This window comes from Lactuca sativa, chromosome 8 (assembly GCF_002870075.4).
Source record: "Lactuca sativa cultivar Salinas chromosome 8, Lsat_Salinas_v11, whole genome shotgun sequence".
NCBI classification, from domain to species: domain Eukaryota; kingdom Viridiplantae; phylum Streptophyta; class Magnoliopsida; order Asterales; family Asteraceae; genus Lactuca; species Lactuca sativa.
The window spans coordinates 32,582,218-32,603,387 of record NC_056630.2 but is presented as its reverse complement, the minus strand read 5'-3'; the positions used below and the strand labels follow the sequence as shown (position 1 = coordinate 32,603,387).

Sequence of the window (21,170 nt, the reverse complement as noted above, 5' to 3'; positions counted from 1 at the left end):
TTGTTAATTATAAATAATATTGAATATATTTGATGGGGAATTAATTATACATATAGTTGTATTTTTTTTTTCCTTGAATTATTATTAATATTGAATCTCTCGTGAGGTTGGTTGGGGTATTCTATATCCCGGACTCAAATAATATTATAATGGGCTATAGATTCATTGGGCTGATGCTGGTAGCTGATTTGGAAGAGTATTTCAAGTGAAGGACTAAAGTTGTAGATTGCTAGTACATGTGGACTGCGGCTCACTAAATGGAAGATGCAGTATAAAGCGCGGACTCTTTTTGACCCGACATGTCATCTGGGTCATACCCGAAGTATCTAGATATAAAAATGACTAAAGCTGAGAGAGTTGCTCAATATACACATCGTTTCTTCTCTGAACACTTTCTCAAACTCAAGCCCCTGTTAGGGTTTCTTCGTTTTTTCATAGTTTTATACTCAATTTTTCTGATTTTACAAGTTTATGCTGTGTAATCTTGTTAGTCATCAGTTTTTTCATTCAAGTTGTGATAAATTATTTTGTTGTTATAACTTCCCTTAAAAGCAGATAATTGTTTCAGAAGATTTCTTGTACACATTGTAAATCTGTTCTTGGTTTGTTTATAACTTTTAAGTCTATCCTTTTCCAAAGAGGCTTGGCCAAATATTATAAATTCATCGACCTTTATAGTTCTTTAGCGCTTGAAAATGGCTTCATCACAACAGCCAACGACTATTGAGGACCTCCAAGGAGATGTTTTATCAGAAATATTCATCCGATTATTGGCAAAGCAGCTTGCTCAAATGAGGTGTGTCTCTAAATCTTGGAATACTCACTTATCTCAATCATCCTTCATAAAATTGCACCTCCAGTCTTCAATCCGTAATAACGATGATATTCTCTTGTTTTTCAAATACAATTTTTCTTTCTGTGGTGGTCGACCTTTCACAGCATGCCCCTCTCGATCCCCCCATCATGAACTTACTGATTTCATTAAACTACCTGTTAATCTCCAATCTAGACAAACATATGGCAATGTCATTGGATCTGTTAACGGATTAATATGCTTTAGTTACGGAACTCTTCATGATTCCAAGTTTTACATATGGAACCCTTCTCTCTCTGCTGTGTTGACTCTCCCGCCAAGTTCATTTCCCTTCCATGATACTGATATGGTTGGAATTCCTCCTCGGTTTGGATTTGATCCCAAATCAGATGACTACAAAGTTGTTAAGATTACAAGAGATCACCAACCAGGCAGCACGTTATTTCCATTATCTAAAAGAGTTGTAATTGATGTTGATTTTGAAACTGTTGAATACAAAGTTGAGGTGTATAGCATGAGAAAGGGTTTCTGGCAGTTAATCCCTCAAAGGTTTCCATCACATATCCAAAACTCAATGTTTATGCACTATACTGAATTTTGTGTAGATGGACATGATGGTCATGTTCATTGGTTTAATTTTGTTGATTCACAGTGGAAGTCAAAAAAGATAGTTGCATTTGACTTGGCTGAAGAGACATTCCGTGAGATTCCTCTTCCAGATTTTCCAATAGATGATAGCATGGAACGCTCTTTAGGTGTTTTGGGAGGAAAACTTTGTGTGATGTTAGGTGTTATGGATGGTGGATGTGAGGTATGGGTGATGAACGATTATGGTGTGGCTGAATCATGGGTCAAACATTATGTGTTTCCCCAGTTTGATGGCGTTATTATTCCATATGGATTTACATTTCACAATGAGTTTCTTTTTGAAATTGCCAATTACTATGATGATGATGATGATGATCATTGCTTAGGTTTGTATGATCCAATTGCAGCCAAGACTAGAAGTTTTGAGGTTGGTTATGGACTATCTAAAGTTGTTGAGTATGTTGACAGTCTTGTTTGGGTAACACCTGTGGAGCATGAGATGAGTTGTTGCAACATCTCCCGATTGAAAATTTGAAGAGGTATCAGTGGTCAGATGGATGGTCAAAAGGTCAAAAAATGAGTTTCTTTTGTTGGTATGATGTGAAGGATGTTGTGTTTTTGTTTGCTTCTTGTTGCTATCTATACATAAAAGATTTACATATACACCTATTAGTTTTGTTTAGGGTTTGATTTCTATTTTAGTTTCCCAAAAGGTTTAATCAGTTTCTAGCCTGTTGCAGTTCATGGAATCTATTTCATTTTTCTATGCCTGATTGTTGCGTGTTCAAGTCTGACAGGAGGAATGTATATACTGTTTTTAGGAGAGTATTGTTTGGTATCAGTCTTGGTTAATCACTATCTTCTATCTTGCAAAAATGCAAAAAGTTAGATGATAAGAATTCTATCTTGTGATTTGTGAAAATGCAAAAAACTTTCAGCCTTTTTGTTTCTAGGTATTGTTTGATATTTTAGGGTTTTGCATCTTATATTCTAATGTTTGCATTCATGTTTAGGATATCTATTGTATCAGTCTGAAAAATGAGCAGCTGATCTTAGCTTTTGCTATCGGGTTTTGCATCTTATATTCAGGTTTTTGCTAGATCCATCCCACTTTTAGATGAAAAAAATTCCCTCACTAAAGGTTGCTGCTAATTTGTTAACTTTATTGTCTTTAGTAGTATGAGAAATATATATGTAACAACTAACAAGTAATCAGTTCCCTTATTTATAGACGAGTTACTTTGGGTTATGTTTGTCTTTAGCAGATAAAAGCCGGCTTCTATTGAGTGACACGTGTCAAACAATGGGAATTGTTAGTAAAAATTCTAAAACACAACAAGACAAAGACAAAAAAATCACCTAATCTCTCTCTCTCTCTCTCTCTCTATATATATATATATATATATATATATATATATATATATATACATACATACACACACACACGTACCAAACAACCGCATTTATAAAGGATCTTTGGTCTAGCCGTATAAAGAGTTGACGGTGCCTTTCACCAAAGATTGAGGGTTTATGTTGTGGGCGAAAGGTGTGGATTTAGTAGTAGAATAGTGGATGTGTTTATGTTCTAATAAAATTGTACTAAACAATCTCAGTTTTTTTGGTTCCATAACGTAAATCAATTCTTTTTTGTTCCAAAGCAAGCAACTCATGCATTTTGGTCCTTACTAGTTCTACACCCAAAATAATCGGGAACTAGAACCGTATCCCTACTATCAGTCCGGTTATTGATCTAATGCTTTAGTCAAAATTTGTTTTCAGTTATTTTGGTTTCGACCCGTTAAAACCAATTTCAGAACCGACTATATCTTATCTGAGACCTACTTTAGACCTTAGTAAACTCACAAATGGTGTTATTGAACGGGGGTTAACCTTTTTATGCTGAAAAATTAGAACAACAAGAAATACGAATTCAATGCTTTGTCATCACAACTCTCTTGCCACCTGCCACAATGCTCATTCGGTAGAGACCACCCTTGCACTCATATGCGACAATCAAGTTCTTCGATTGCAATCTGTGCGTTACATAAAAATCAGGAAAAAAAGTTATAGCACATTAGAGGTCACTAGTCAAATGGTTGACAGATAGCAAATTGCAATTAAAATATATGACTCTTTTTATATTAGTACCACCGATGAGTGTACAATTGCCTTTTCCCTCTACTGGTATATTATCTCCATTGGGAATAATGACAAGGGTCTAAGCTCAAAGGGATTTTTTGTTTTGTTTTTAAGCCAATTCGACCAGTTTGTCTGTTGTAACATCCCAAAACTCAGAACCAAAAATTTCGTTTTTATATTAAATAAATCATCAACCAATGTCAAAACCAATAAGTATTAAGAGAATACCCATAAACATCCCAAATGTACATCAGAGTCAAATAAGCGGAAAATCATGGTGTATACAATGCGATCAACCCGAACTCTCCCCCTTCAAATTAGAGGTACCTGAGACATAAACTGAAAACCATAATCACAAAGCTTAGTGAGTTCCGCAAAATATCGCATACCATACATATACGTTAGCTCAAGGTTATATCGGGTCTATTTCACCTCCGAGTCTATTTCAACTATGTCATCCCAAGGCTGTACTGGGTCTATTTCACCATCGGGTCTACTTCACCCCCGAGTCTATTTCAACTCATATGTCAGTACAAGTCTGTACTATGTCTATTTCACCTCACATACATATAGCAAATAAACACATAGGCTTATACAAGGATGGACACAGGATTTCACAGTAGGGGTTGCACGGTAGTAGAAAAAAAATCAAAAATTTTTGAAAAATTTTCCACTGTTGCCGGAGACATCAGGGGTTGTCGATGCCATGATGGACCCCATAGGTCCGCCCCTGGGCATATAACACATACAACATGAGTCACAAAGACTACATGAACATACAATCCCTAATGTCTTATACTATAGTTAGCAAACTAACATCAGTCTACTGACAATCAAATAGATGCCCGAGCTGTTGGACCGGAGAATCCCCGCACTAACCAATCAAGTAAAATCCCAATTAAAAATTGGGTCATAAATCATAATTGGGACTTAATCAACTAATCCTGAATCCCAGGGTAAAAGACCATTTTACCCTTCCCTCAATTGGCCCAAAATCAAAAAGCCCATAAGGCCCCTGATCGAGTACGCTCAGCGTACCACTTGGGTATGCCCAACGTACTGACTTGCGACTAAGCATACCCGGCTTCACCCACGTACGCGTAGCTTACGCTAGAGTACGCCCGACATACGCCTCTAATGACCAAAACCCCATTAAGCATTTAATGCTTTAAGACCGAACGTCTATTTTTCTGATCCAGACCTTGGGGAACATCTAAACCCATAGAGTCACTAACTTGATGCCTTTGCATGACTCAAATGGACTCAAATGTTAAATTTAGCATCATACCTTCACCAAATTGACATATACTCATGCATAGTTGATCCTCAACCGTCAAGATGTTAACTTTATAAGCTACGGATCTCAGAAATATCAAGAGGAGCAACTCACAACTTCTGGGGTGGTAAATTCCCACTAGATCTCATTCATGGGAGCAAAAGTGACCAAAACTCTACTAGATCGTGATATAAGCATTGAATGAGAGATCAAAGCTTTATACCTTTATGAAGCTGAAAATGATGGATATAATCTGGCTCTAGAAGCTCCTTCTTGGTTAATGCTCCTAAACCAAGCTTCTTATTCTTGTAGATACACCAAACACGCACAAATGTCAATTCTCTCTAGAAAGGGGTTTGGTTTCGAAATGGTACTCAAATAAGGCTAATGAGGTTGGTAAGGAGGAAACCTTGGGCATAGGGTTGTTTAAATAGGGTCCAAACCCTAAAAATTAGGGTTTGACCCCTAATTACGTACGCCCCGCGTAGAAGAGGTACACCCAACGTACGTTTCTGTAACGACGTGAACTTTCAAAACAATTTTTCGTTTTTAAAAAATACATTTATTCATAAGATAATATCAAAACATAATGTATCCAATGTTATCATAACAAAACATATCCCATAATCTCCATAAATAAACTCCATGAGTGTGTACGGATCATGTCGACGCCTTCCTGCGATCCTCACTGGTACCTGAAACATATACCACATAACACAGTAATCATAAATGCTTAGTGAGTTCCCCAAAATACCACATACAACACATATTAGCCACTCGAGGCTATAAATCTGTATGACCCTCTGGTCAATGTGTCTCAGTGGGACCCTCCAGTCCCATAACTCTGTGGAACCTCTGGTCCTAACTCTGTGGACCTTTCGGTCCTAACTCTGTGAACTCTGAATCATACATAGCATATATCACATAGAAATCACATCATACAAAAGCATACAAAATACTCTGTCACATAACTCTAATTACCACTCTAGGTAAAGTATAGTGAGAAGACTCACCTTGGGTAACTCGGTAAATCTCGAACTCGGTAATACTGGTCCAACCTCCGCCTAATCACATGGAATAATTACTCTAATCAATACAACTCTCAAAGGCTAGACTAATCCCTCTCTAAGTTCTCTCAGAAGGGTAAAAGACCATTTTACCCCTCTTATGGCTCAAGGATCCAATCATTGACTAAACCCTAAAAGTCAACAAAAGTCAATCCTCCGGGTTACACTGCGCGTACCAAATCTGTACGTTGGGCGTACCCAACGACTTCACAGAAACGGGGAACGCGGCCCCCTACGCTGCGCGTACTGGGATTACGCCCCACGTAAATCCCGGTTTCATACTTCATTGATTTTTGGGTCTTAAACGGTTAAGACATATACTCAAACTTCAGATCTGACTTCTCTAAGGCCACTTAATCCATAAAGTCGAAACCTTTAAGCCTTTGCATGGCTGTAAAGGTCACTTAATCATTCTAACATCTTTCCTCTTTCCTCATAAAGCCTAGATCTCATGCATGGTTTAATATTCACGTCCAAGATTGGATTTTTATGAACCCACAACTCATAATACTCTAAAATATAGTATATCTAAGATTATGGAGACCTTTTGCTCATAAAGTCTCCACCTTGGGACCAAAAACCCTAAAAATTGGTCCATGTAACACAAATCAACAATAACAAGGAAAGCTCTGAGCTTTTTACCTTCAAGTGAAGCTCCTCCCTCTGTAGAACTCAGATCCAAGCTTGCAGTCCAACTTCTAGCCTTCACAAGAACCTCCTCTTCTTCTTCACTAGCACACAAAGGCATTTTTTAGCTCAAGAACACTCACACACTAGCTTGGATTGATAATATGCTCTCTTAGGGTTTTTCTCTGAGGAATGGTGGCTGGGGGACAAAACCAACACATTCCTTTTATAGTCCACAATCCACAATTAGGGTTTGCATATGGGCCCGCTACGCCCAGCGTAACCCTGGGTACGCCTGGTGTACCTAGGCGAGTCCGCATCCAACTTAAGCGCATGAGTACACGCAACGTACTCTTCAGTACGCCCAACGTACTCATTTGCCATAACTTTCTGATAGGGGTTAAATTTGACATTTTGGAAAAGAAAAAGGGTTTAAGAGATGCACCTGAATTTTTGGATGTTACAGTTTCCCCTTCCAAAAATTAAAATTTTACCCATAGGGACTAAATTTGCAAACTATATTCACACCGAGGGTCAAAATTAAAGATACGTCTAGTCGGATGTTACACACTTGCACCTGAATCAATAACCCACTCGTCGCTTTAATCAAGCTTAGCGACCATATTTACTGTTGGCGTTACGTTTTTCTTTGTGTTTCCTTCTTCTTTGGTGAAGTTTTTGATGAATCTTTGGTATTGTTCGATCGTTAATCCCACAATTGGACTGTGTTTTGTGTCTATGCATGCGACATTGGGCGTTGTGTTCTTTACCTTTCCTTTACTCGACCACCATTCCTAGATACCCCATTCGGTTGAAACATCCCTCACGATTGTGCCCATATCTTCCACAAAAGTCACAATGTTCAACATAACTATTATTGGTGTGTTTTATGTCTTTATGTGTTGACTTGTTCCTTTGTTGTCTTAAGAAATTCTCTCGACGATTTTGTGTAAAGGTCTGGAACACACAGCGGAATCAATGGCTATTCTTTTGTTGGTGGAAATTTCCCTTTGTTGTTCGTCTTCGACAACGAGGTGGTGCGTAGTAGGTTTGGGTTTCATGGATAATATTTGAGTCTTGATGATGTTGAAATCACCATTCAAACCTATTAAAAACTTGTATAATCTTTCCTTTTCCTTGGCTTCGTTTAATCTTTTTCCTATGTCACAATCACATTTGTTGCAAGTGCATCGTGGGGTTGGTGAAACTGATTGAATATCATCCCAAACCCCATGTAATTTAGTGTAATATAATGAAACTGACAAACATTCTTGATGAGTGTTAGTGAGAGATTGTTTTAGTTCATAGGCCCTTAGTTCACTTTCTTTTCCAAATCTCTCTTGAAGATCTGATCATATCTCTACTGTTGTGTTGGTATATTGTATACTACTTTTGATGTTCTTTTACATAGACATGTTCAACCACCCTTTCACCATTGCATCGCACCTAATCCATTACATGTAGTTGGTCGAATTGTCTTCTAGTTTTTGAATTGTCCCATCAATGAAGCCAACTTTGTTTTTTGGTAAACAGAAAATTCAACAACTCTTGTGCCCAATAGTCATTGTATTTGTTATCCGTGAGAGGATCATTGACTTGCATCTGTCTTCGATAGTCCAAGGCATGGATGTGTTGGATTAGGTGTCTAAACCCATAACTATAATAAATATGTACTTGAATTGATAGTAGCACAATCCTTTTGGGTTGCCCTCAAACCTAGCAATTGGACAAGGAAAATATGAAAGGAGATAAATTAATTTATTACAAGATCAATAAATTAATATAAATGATTTATTAATGTATTATGAGAACAATATAATAATTAGAAATCATAATATTTAATTAATAGTTAGCCAAAAATTAATTGGAATTAATTTTGGGGTTAATTGTATTAATTATAAAGTACAAGGACTAGTTTGCGATTATCAAATAGTTGGAAGGAATGTTCGAGAACCTCCTTGGAGGAGGTGGACGAATTTCATAGGGGAAACCTTAATGAATTCATCCAAGGGCCTTGGATAAGGCTTTTGGATTAGCTTGGGCCTTAAGCAGGGGAATCCTAGGGTTGTCCCTTAAACCCTAGCTTTGGGGCTAAGTTACCTTAACTATATAAGGAGTCTCTTAGCTCCTAATTTCGGCAATCCCTACTTTTGGAGAAACCATGGCCGAAAGTTGCATACTCCCTCTCTTTTCTCTATAGTTTCCTTTTACTAAGCTCTTGGGTGTGATTCCATTAGAGGCACGCCAATTGTGGTGCTAGGATTCCAAGAAGATCAAGATTTAAGGATTATCAATTGTTTACTTTAACAATTGAAAGGTATGTAATTCTAAAACCCTCTCTAGTTATCTTTCGAAAATAGCTTCTTCTTTTAGGGTTCTTGTTTTGCAATTCAAAGTTATATGTTCAATAGTTAAAACATAGATCTAAAGTAGGTTGCATGTGAATTAAGGAATTGTTTTTCTAGTTTATTTGGTTTACCTATCTAATTTTTGGTTTATTTTAAATTTAAAAATAATAGTTTAGTTTTAGAAAATTTATATAAACCTTAAAGTTCTAAAAAAAATTAAAACACACCTTATACACACACACACACACACACATATATATATATATATATATATATATATATATATATATATTAAAAGTTAAATATTATATATGTATAAGAATTGGTCAGTCGAATCACTAGTATTCCTCATTCACAAATCTAGTCTATAAGGGGGTATAAGGAAACTGCCTATAAAATGATAGTTGAATGGGTGTTCACTCTTACCCACCACTTCCATGATTAGTGGAGGTTTGTTAGCTGAATGTATTTGATAGGACAAGTTAATCTCAATAAAAGTATAATGCTATTAATAAAGTACTAGAACATTCTTTATACAAAAATCTCAATTCTAGTTACTTTAGGAAAAATGTGAATTGTATGCTAATCCATGAAATTACACATTACACTTTATAAGTCTTTAGTTGAGCGTGTGTGATTAACCAGCACACTAATAGGGACTAATAAAGAGTCATGATGGGTATCTCATAATTATCATTGTTGATGGAGTGTGTGTGGTTTACCAGCACATCAACAGAAAATGATAAAGATAATGAGGTTACCAAGCACATTTGCATGGTTATTCACATCTTGTTTGTGATCCTCGGTATCCCCGTCACAAATAGAAGAGCATAATCCGAGATTAAAACATGCCATTGAATAGCTTCAATGTATCTCAAAAGAATTAGGAATTTCACTTCATTTCATTTTGTCTAATGGTGGTATTGGTGAATTGTCACTCACCTACCTTTATGAAATTTGCACTTAGATATCGGCATCCCATTTCTAAATTATGAATCCTCATATTTGCATCCTAACCTTAATATTATATATTTGGGTTATTATATTGAGGTATCTTGAAATCTAATTAAAACTATCTTCTTTTACAGATGTCTACTCTTGGAAACGCTTCTTCTTCATCATCCTCCAACCATAATTTCTCTTTGATCTCCATTTGCTCCAAAGTCATTATGGATGGCTCAAACTATAATGATTGGATGCGTACTATTAAGATGGCTCTTCACTTTGAGGACAAAGAATATGTCCTTGAAAAGGAGCTCAATTAGATTGATGAATCCAATTCCACTCCTGAAGAATATGCTACCTACAAGAAGCATTATGACGATGCAACCAATGTGGCTTGCATCATGGTCGCAACCATGTCTTTAGAATTGCAGAGGTACTTTGAGGACTACTGGCCTTTTGAGATGAACAAGTACCTTATGGAAAAGTACCATAAGTGATCTCATCAAGAAAAGTTTGAGGTAGTCAAGTCACTCATGGACTGCAAGATAAAGGATGAGACTCAGTTGTTAGTCATGTACAAAGAATGCAAACTCTACATAGAGCGTTTGGTCAAGCTCAATGTGTATTTTGATGAGGAAGTGGCCATTGACATGGTCTTGAACTCACTACCTAGTTGTTATGATCAGTTCATCCTAACTTATCATTTCAACAACACTGAGCAGACATTGGCCCAATTGCACAACTTGTTGTAGACAGCTAAGGCAGGGATGAAGGGGAAGAGTATAGCCTCCATTCCTACTAGTGCTCCTGTCTTGGATATTGGACAGGGAAAAAGGAAGAAGAGGAAAGGTCCTCCTAAACAAAATTGGAAGGGCAAGGCCCAAGCTGGGTTATTTGGAAGTGGCCCAAAGGCCAAGCCTAATGCTGTTATTCCCCATGTTTCTGATCCAAAGGATGCTGATTGCTTTTATTGCAATGACAAGGGGAACTGGAAACGAAGCTGCCCAAAGTATTTGCAGGACATCAAGGATGGCAAACTGAAGCCATTTTCAACAGGTATTTACACTATTTCTTCTAATAACTCATTATCTTCTCGGTCTTGGGTCCTTGATATAGGATGTGGTTTTCATATTTGTTCTGATCTGCACGGGCAAAAAGAAAGTGAGGAGGTCGAGCGAGGGATGATAAACTAGATAATGAGAAACTGAAAGTCTTCACTAGTAACCAAGATCGGATTTTATCAACTTTTTCTTAGTAATGTTGTTAGATTAGATTTATTGAATTGTTGATATTAGTCAGAAATGACGTGAAACATTATTTCATTTCATGCATTGTTCAAACAAGGTTTTATGTATTCATTTAAGGATTTGAATGGTTCAATTTCTATGTATAAGAATGGCATTTTTGTGTTTGAAGCTTTTCCTTGTGATGGTGTGTATGAAACAGTGACTTGTGTTGATAACTTAGGTAATAGTGTTTTTCAGATTGACTTGTCTAATAGTGTAGACACAACATGCTTGTGACATTGTCGTCTTGGACACATTAACAAGAAACGCATAGCCCAACTCCAAAAGGATGGAGTGTTGGAATCATTTGACCTAAAATCAGATGATATCTGTGAATCTTATCTTTTGGGAAAGATGACAAAATCACCTTTCACGGGATCTTGTGAAAGAGGTGAAGGTTTGTTGGACCTCATACATACAGATGTGTGTGGACATTTCAGATCAACTAAAAGGGATGATAATCGATTCTATGTGACTTTTACTGATGATTATAGCAGATATGACTATATCTACTTAATCAAGCATAAGTCATAAACCTTTGAAAAGTTCAAAAAGTTTAAACATGGGATCGAGAATCAATTGGGCAGGAAGATAAAGATGCTTAGATCCGATAGAGGCAGAGAGTATCTTAGTATCGAGTTCAACGACTATCTAAAGAGATGTGGAATAGTTTCACAATTAACTCCTCCCAGGACACCGCACTTAAACGGTGTGGCTGAGAGGCGTAATCGAACCTTGTTAGACATGGTTCGTTCTATGATGAATCGTGCTTCACTTCCTATTCATTTATGGGGGTATGCCTTAGAGACAGCCGCCCACATCATCAATCTTGTCCCTACAAAGAAGGTTGCCAAAACACCTCACGAGATGTGGACTGGGAAAGTTCCTTCGTTAGCACATATTAAAGTCTGGGGTTGTGAAGCTTTCGTAAGGCGAGAGACTCACGACAAGCTAGCAGCTAGAAGTGATACATGTGTTTTCATTGGTTACCCAAAACAGTCTTTTGGATATTTGTTCTACAAACCTAGTGAGAACGTGGTCTTTGTAGCACAAAGAGGAGTCTTTCTAGAAAGATAACTCATATTCAAAGAGGACAGTGGGAGTACCATTAACCTTGAAGAAATTCAAGAGTTAACCAATGAAGGAACCTTAGATGGTACTAACACTCAACCAGAGGAAACAATTCCTATTGAACCATTTGATAACTTATTATCTCTTCGAAAATCCACTAGGGTTAGTGTGTCACCTGAGTTATATGGTTTCCATATTACTTCATACGACGACACATTTATCAGTGATAGGACACTGGTAAATCTTGATGAACCACATAATTGTCAGGAAGCAATGGCAGGCCTAGAGGCTTCCAAGTGGAAAGAGGCAATGGACAGCGAGATAAAATCCATGTATAACAACCAAAGAGGGGTTTGCTAATTTACATTATTTATTGTCAACGTTTATCTCTAAAACAAGGATATCTCTTGCAAATTAGTATTACTGTCCAAAGACATGATATTAATGTTGTGTTGATACTGTGTAAAGATATGATAAATTGAATATATTGATTACGGTTTATGGATTAATGAACATAAAAATAGATTTGTTTATGTTCTCAAAACAACAAATTTGAATTATGGTATTATATCTGTTGACATTGATCACATTCATGTACTCAATGAGATTCACTTTAAGGAATGAAATGAGGGCATTATGTTAGTTCTCAATTGCATGGATATTGACCTTGCATTTTGGATAGAACAACATTCTTTGAGGATGTTGGGTTTGGGGGAGAAATAAGGTTAAAACATTTTCCTTAAGGAGGAATCAATATTGATTCTTATTATTATTTTTGATACTATGTGTAATGTCCCAAAAATTTCATTTTTATAATAATAAAACCATCATCCAAAAAACGTGTTCATAAAACCATAAGGAATTTAGTTCTCCACCATCACCCTATTTACTACTCCCCAACATTTCATTGAAACGGTGTACAATAAACTCAACAAATTCTCACATTTCATTTGTATGTCAAATTTGATATTGGAGTGGACCTATGTGTATGTTCAGGGTGGCCCATGTTATCTTTCAAATTTTTTCGATACAATAACATTCTACCCCTATAATGGTATATGTTTTCCTTTCATTTTGTTAAGGTCCACCATGCAGTGTTTGGTACCCAAATTCAATTTCCAAGTTTCTCTACCTTTACCAACGTCATTGTTTAATGGACATCCCAATCAAGACCACTTTGTAGACACGTCCTCAAAATTTTCACTTTTACTAGTTGCAACTTATCCAAGCCCAATCGTTTTTTTTTTATTACAACACATTTAGAATAGATAATTACTAAATTAACGATAATCCATAACATTATTTAATGGAAATAAAGATGCTAAGTAGCAATGTAGCATCATTTTGTGAAATCGTTTAATTTTTGGTGATCAAATACATCGCCTAAGATTTCAATAACAAAAAACAGAGCATACATAAATTCACATTCCTAGATATCTTTAATTTAGTGTAACCTAATTAGGTCTAATGAGGTGAATGTGGGTTTAACATGGGAAGCTGATTCAGTTGGCGTTATTAGAGTTTAAAGAATATTTACGTTAAATATAAATGAATGGGACCGAATAGAGTGAGTTTAATTTTCTGCTACCCTGAACTTTGAACGACTGCGGCTTTCCTTTCCAAGAGTCTTGGCCAAGTATTATAAATTCATCGACCTTTGTACTTTTCTTTAGCACTCGAAAATGGCTTCATCACAACAGCCAACGACTATTGATAACCTCCAAGGGGATGTTTTATCAGAAATATTCATCCGGTTATTGGCAAAACAGCTAGCTCAAATGAGGTGTGTCTCTAATAACGATGATATTCTCTTGTTTTTCAAATCGAAATTTTCTTTCTGTGGTGGTCGACCTTTCACAGCATGCCCCTCTCGATCTCCCCATCATGAACTTACCGATTTCATTAAACTACCTGTTAATCTCCAATCCAGACAAACATATGGCAATGTCATTGGATCTGTTAACGGATTAATATGCTTTAATTATGGAGCCATTCATGATACCAGTTTTTACATATGGAATCCTTCTCTTTCTGTTGTGTTAACTCTCCCCCCAAGTTTATTTCCCTCACATGATACTGACTACCTTAGAATTCCTCCTCGGTTTGGATTTGATCCCAAATCAGATGACTACAAAGTTACTAAGTTTACAAGAGATCCCCAACTACCCTTATCTGCATGTCTAACACTTGACATCGATGATTGTATAGAAACTGTTGATTACAAAGTTGAGGTGTATAGCATGAGAAAGGGTATCTGGCAGTTAGTCCCTCACAGGTTTCCATCACATCTCAAAATCTTAAGGGCTATGCATTATAAAGAATTTTGTGTAGATGGTCATGTTCATTGGTTTGATTATGCCGATTCATTTTGGAAGGTACAAAACATAGTTGCATTTGATTTGGGTGAAGAAACATTCCGTGAAATGCCTCTTCCAGATCTTCAAATGGTTGCCACTCAATTTTCTTTAGGAGTTTTGGGTGGAAAGCTTTGTGTGATGTTTGGTATTAGGTATCATGGATGTGAGGTGTGGGTGATGGATGAGTATGGGGTGGCTGAATCATGGGTCAAACGTTATGTCTTTTCAGAGTTTGATGATGTTATTATTCCATATGGATTCACATTTCACAATGAGTTTCTTTATGAAGTTGCCAATTACTTTGATAATGAAGATGATCATTGCTTAGGTTTGTATAATCCGATTGCAGCCAAGACGAAAAGTTTTGAGGTTGGTTATGGACTATCAAAAGTTGTTGAGTATGTTGACAGTCTTGTTTGGGTAGCACCTGTGGAGCATGAGCTGAGCTGTTGCAACATCTCCCGGTTGAAAATTTGAAGAGGTAAGTGGTCAGATGTAAGGTTCAAATGTGCTACAAAAGTCAAGTCATGAGATCTGAATTGCATGACATGCTATGTTGCTTAATTAGTTTTATGGTGAGTTTCATTATTTAGTGCTTTACATCTTCATTTCTTTTTGTTAATTAGTATGATGTGTTCAAGGTCGTGGTGCTATGTTTACATGAACGTTTTACATTTTCACCAGCTGGTGTTGTTTATGGTTTGATTTATATTTCAGTTTCCCATGAGATTTAATTAGTTTCTAGTCTTATTGCAATTCATGGAATCTATTCTTTTTTTATGCCTATATATATACTGATTGCAAGGAGAATAAAGTAGGGATGAACAAAAGGACCAAACCGGCCGGAACCGGCCCGAACCGAACCGGACCGGGGAACCGGCTTCGGCCAAAATATAGAACCGAACCGGCCCGGCGGTTCTACCGGTTCCGGTTTTTGCTGGTTTTTCGATTTTGGAACCGGCTACCTTCAATTTTTACGAAACACATTTAGTCCATTTTGGAACCGGCTGTATTTTGACACATTTAGTCCATTTTGGAAGCGACTTAAAAAAAAAAAAATGACAAGTTTCACCAACATTCAAACATTCAACATTCAAGTTTCACCAAAAAAAAAAAGAATGACAAGTTTCACCAACATTCAAACATTCAACATTCACCATTCAAACATTCACCAACAAAAAAAAAGTCTAATATGTGTATTCCAAAATTTCTTTGATATTTTGACTAATTCCCTGATCTCTTCCCGTTATCTTCAAGTTGTGTATAGCATCCACAATGTCTATATATAATAAAAAATAAAAAACTTTATTACTTACTAAAATGTAAAAAATACTAAGAAGATGTTAAAAATAAGATGTAACAAGTAATAATGTATTACCGATAGCGAGGTCATCGTCAGCTAACACATCGTGCACTTCGTCATAGTCATATATAAGCAAACTACTCTTTCTTAGCCAATCTTGAGTGCATATTAATGCCTCCACAATCACAACGGACAAATTAGTACAGTAGTCGGTAATTACTCGACGACCGTTACTGAATGTGATTTGGATGCTACGGTGGAAATTTGCATCCCCAAAATATCTATTAAGAAACAAATTAGTTATTAGTTTATAATACACGACACAAATTTATAAATTAAAAATGTAAAATAGAGTAAAAGAAGGTCGATACCTCTTGCCATTCGAGCAACGATCGGGAACCGCACCGCGTTATTTTTCCACCATGTGAGGATATCATATCCTTTATCAAATCCGATTGGGTCCTCGTTTAAGTATCGTTGCAATTGACTTTCTGACGAAGTCGAGGGGAAACTTCTCGAAGTCAAATAGCTTCCAAAGAATTCGTTTTCGTCATCAAAATTAACAACTTCTTCGGGAGTTTTTTGTTGAGACGATGAGGTCGTGTTTGACCTTTCCAAGTATGTCTTGAAAAACTTGTCCAGTTTGCATTCGATATCAATAACCTTTGCACGTGCTTTGGATTCTATCTCATCAATAGTCATCTTGTTATCTTTGTTCTTGGCTTTAAGCATTTGGGTAAAAACAACTTTCATAAACTTTGACTTGCATTGAGGATCTAACAATGTCACAAAGAAGACATAATCACTTATAGTATCATAGTCACCCCAATATTTGTCATATTTATCTTTCATATCCGGTACCATAAACATAAAATCCGGGTTGGTTTCATGTTTCCTAAGATGTTGCTCTATGTCTAGGATCTCCTGAGTATAGGTATAGAAGATAGGCTTTGTTGAACACAAAACTTTTTTCAGTTTTCTTCTTAAACTTTTCAAGGAACTCCATAATCTTTTTAATCATCTCAAAATCTGAATGTGATGGTACCCTTCCCACAGTTTTCTGAAACATTGGATCTACAAAAAAAAAAAAAAAAACAAAATCACATTACGTTTTAACTAGATCAAGCGTTTTTATAGTCTAAATTCAACTACAAATCCTAATCTACATGTAGGAAAAAGATTTAGGTCAAAACAAGTTAAACTGAATGAGTTATGCACATTTGAACAACAAAATCAGATCACGTTTTATTGTTGTAAACAATAATTACATTCGGCCCACTTTCTTTCAATTCCATCGTCCTCCTTTATCCATTCTATCTCGAAGTATTTCCAAACAGGAGCGGTACAATTATCTCTACCCTCACCTCGTCTGGTTGGGTTAATTCGGTCCCTTAACTCCTTTTGAGGGTTTTTTTTTTTTTTTTTTTTTTTTTTTTTTTTTTTTTTTGGGTTTTGGTTTTGTTGGGTATTTTTCTTGTGTTCGTTTTTGTGGTGGTGGTGGTGGGTTTTTTGTTTGTGTTGGTTTTTTTGGTTGTCTTCGTTTTTGTGGGGTTGCAAATTTTCGTTTTTTTGAAGGTTGTTGTTCTTGTGGCTCCTCTTCTTGGTTTGATTCATCACTTGGTATAACATTCCATGCCGGTGTTTTTTCTATATAATCTTCTTCTAAATCTTCTCCATAATCCTATATTCTCAAAATAAAACATATAATAAGTCATATTACGTTTAAATGCTGAAAAATAAATATAAAAAAAATCAGATTTGACACCCTTTCCTCATGGGCTTGTAACTCATTTAAACTTTAACCAAATCAAGCGTTTTTATAGTCTAAATTCAACTACAAATCCTAATCTACATGTAGGAAAAATATTCAGGTCAAAACAAGTTAAATTGAATGAGTTATGCACATTTGAACAACAAAATCAGATCACGTTTTATTGCTGTTAGAAAAAAAAAAAATCAGATTTGACACCCTTCCTTGCGGGGCTTGTAATTCATTCAATTTTTAACCAAATCAAACGTTTTTATAGTCTAAACTCAACTACAAATCCTAATCTACATGTAGGAAAAAGATTAAGGTCAAAACAAGTTAAACTGAATGAGTTATGCACAATTGAACAACAAAATCAGATCACGTTTTATTGCTGTTAGAAAAAAAAAATCAGATTTGACACCCTTCCTTGCGGGCATGTAACTCATTCAATTTTTAACCAAATCAAGCACTTTTATAGTCTAAACTCAACTACAAATCATAATCTACATGTAGGAAAAATATTCAGGTCAAAACAAGTTAAATTGAATGAGTTATGAACAATTCAAAATTTGGACAGATTGCTAAATAAGTAAATATTGCTAATGAGCTAAATGCTAATCTTACTTGGTCATCAAAGTCTTTTCCAATCCAATTAGCCGGATTACCATCTTCAATATTGGCATCATGAACATCCGAGTTTTGGTATCTTGATGATGGTACATTTGGTAGCCTATCCAAATCCTACATTGTCAATTTTACACATTAATTATATAACAAAAGTACTAAACAAATTCGTAGTTTTGACAATCTTACATAATTACATTCATATTATAAACAATAAACTAATCTAACAAAAATCTTGCATGTATGTCTACAAAGTACATTGTTAAATGGAGCTTAAAACATGAAACATATATTATATGTACAACCTTTCATCCGTAAAGGAGTACTCCACTATGAGACTATGATCAAGAATCAAGATCTTTTAATTAAGTAGTGATAAGAATGCATATATTTGGAATGGAGACAACAAAAGCAAAGAAAAAAAAAACTTGCATGCATGCCATTATTTGGCGAATCATTGAAGCATTGAAGCAAATATTGAAATATATAATCTTAAAACATGAAATATAAATATATGCTCTTACTTGATCTTCATGAACATCCATAGTTTGAATCATTGAAGCAATTGAAGATGAAAATCAATGAATGATGATAAAGAATTGAAGATCGATTGAAACTTGGAGATGGAAACTTGTAATCGATGGAAACTTGGAGATGAAGAATTGAATGATGATGAAGAGATGCCGATTGCCGATTGATGAAGAGAATAGCCAGTAGGGGTTCGTGACTTGGGGAGTTGGGATCGTGGCCGTGGGTTTCTGTCACAAATCAAGAGCCATTTTTTTTGTTACGTGCAACTAGATGGGAAGCAGAAGTCCAAGCGACAGCCAACGTCAACAACATGGGGTTTTCTAGCCGGGCCGGTTCCCGGTTTTGGGCCGGTTCCAACAGCCGGTTCTTTCCGGGTCCCGGTTCCAAATAATCACGAATTTATAGTATAGGTCCCGGCCCGACCGGTTCCATCGGGTGCCGGTTCCGGGACCGGTTCCCCGGTCCTTTTGCTCATCCCTAGTCTTGATAACGGATAAAATAATAAATATTTTCATAATTTATTTTGAATATATAAGCATATACCCATAGCACCCTTAAAAACAGTTACGATGAGCTTTATATGCTAACAAATAAGACACCGGCAAATAAGTTTCAGAACCCTAATTAAAGGCCTCAAGCCCTCAACTATAAATGGTGAGCAGATCAACTGAAAAAACTCAACGGTCCCTTGCTGTCTAGCCACTTCCCGCCGCGCTCTGCGTCATTGGTCTCAAGGAATCTCCCCACTTACCGCCGATTTATGTCATTGATCTCACAGATTTTGCTGTCGCCACCTCTCGCTGTATGTCTCTCTCACCCTCTCAGTCTTACTCTGTATGTTAACAAAAAGTTTGTAAGGGTTCTTGTAAAAAAAATCGATCAATCCAGCAATTAAAGAAAACATGTGTCACCAGAACATAACATCGTCCTTAAAAGATTCCATCTTTATCGGTGAAACCTAGAAATATAACGTGGAAACCAGTCAAATGATCTATTTTGTCACCAAAAAGCAAAATCAACATTGATTTGGGAAAACCCTGAAAACTAATCTGACAAATTGATGTCCAAAGAAACGCTATTTAATTAAAACTAGTGATGACAAAACTGAAAATGTAGAAGTAAGAACACTATCACAAATAGCCATACAAGATTCCACAAAAGCAGAAATCTCTGCAACACTCTATGTTTCTATGAACTAGATTTTATGTCTTGATCCAAAAGAACACAAGGCTAAAGTAGGTATCTCTTTTTATAGCTTGAACTCTTCATGAACTAGTTGACAATCTGTCAATGAACTCAACTTACCATGTCTACAAAGCAACGCATATAAAGCTAATTCTTCATATGTTCTGTTGTTAGGAGGGTTCCTTCCGAGTTGTGTTTACTGTTTTGTTTAAAATGTTGTGTTTGTGGTTAATGTTTATATCAGTGTCTATGTGTGGTTAGAGTTTGTTGAAACTTAAAAATCGACTATGGAGAACCTCCCAGACGAAGTTTTATCAAACATTTTGAAGATGATTCATATCAGCGAGATGGTGGAATGTCAAAAGGCAACACATCAGATCTACTTCTTCCATTTTTGTTATATCTACTCTGCATGATTCTATGTTTCTTGATTAGTTTCCTGTCAAGTATCAATTTTTAGTGCATCACATCTACTCCCACTCTTGTTACCATGATTCATTTACACTTCTTTTTTTTTCATTATTAAATTCAGGTGCTTGTTTTTTTATGGTTTGTTTTTATTACTCTATAACAAAAGCATTGAACTAATGTCTTGCGTTGTTGCTATTCAAGGAATATGCTTCTGTTTCCTTGATTTACTTTTGGTTGGCTCAAGTCTAATGAGAGAGATATTAGTTTACTATTAGTGAGGAGTTTAATGTATTCCTATTGATTGGAGGTAAAGTCTAATGTATATTAGTTTACAGTGTGGAGGTAGAGTCTTTAGATTGGATTTTGTATGTGGAGCTATAATTTAGAATTATGCTAATAGCATCATAGATTTTTCCTCAGTTGAATGTTTCCAAACATCCTTTGGGTTCTATTGTATTTCTTCATGATTTCTATTGCTGATTTGATCATGATTGCTATATATATTGTTTCTAATAGGGACCATTTTTGTAATCGGGTGCCCTTTACTTGAAGTCATGAGCAACCTAATCTATATTATTTGTTGGGAGTGCAAGTGTTTTATCATTGGATATGTTCATAAAGTTGTAAAAATTGACAATGATGTTGGAGTTCATGAAGTACTTGGTCTTGCAATGATGTTCTAGATGTGTGGGTATGGATACATAGCTCCTTGTCTGAGTTCATACATCCAGTATCTCTTAGTTCATTTAGCATGTCTGTTATATTGTTGGCAACTTGTTAGATACCTCATTTTGATAAAAGTTAGTTTAGCCCATAATGAGAGTCTTGACGAGAGTCATTACAATTAA

General features: G+C 36.0%; 2 protein-coding genes and 1 long non-coding RNA gene across 3 annotated transcripts; all 3 read left to right on the top strand.

The window, feature by feature from the left end:
* The first annotated feature begins 359 nt into the window (after positions 1–359).
* Positions 360–2,168, top strand: LOC111906964 (F-box/kelch-repeat protein At3g06240). Its single transcript, XM_023902751.3, has one exon. The coding sequence runs from the start codon at positions 696–698 to the stop codon at positions 1,935–1,937; it is 1,242 nt and encodes a 413-aa protein (XP_023758519.1). The 5' UTR covers positions 360–695; the 3' UTR covers positions 1,938–2,168.
* Positions 2,169–13,843: 11,675 nt separating this feature from the next.
* Positions 13,844–14,995, top strand: LOC111906946 (F-box/kelch-repeat protein At3g23880). The gene has a single exon (XM_023902733.1). It carries the CDS (start codon positions 13,844–13,846, stop codon positions 14,993–14,995), a length of 1,152 nt encoding a protein of 383 aa, XP_023758501.1.
* Positions 14,996–19,332: 4,337 nt separating this feature from the next.
* On the top strand, positions 19,333–20,402 carry LOC122195648 (uncharacterized). The gene is made up of 2 exons (XR_006186117.1): positions 19,333–19,528; positions 20,156–20,402. It is a non-coding gene; the product is annotated as an uncharacterized LOC122195648 (long non-coding RNA).
* The last annotated feature ends 768 nt before the right edge of the window (positions 20,403–21,170 follow it).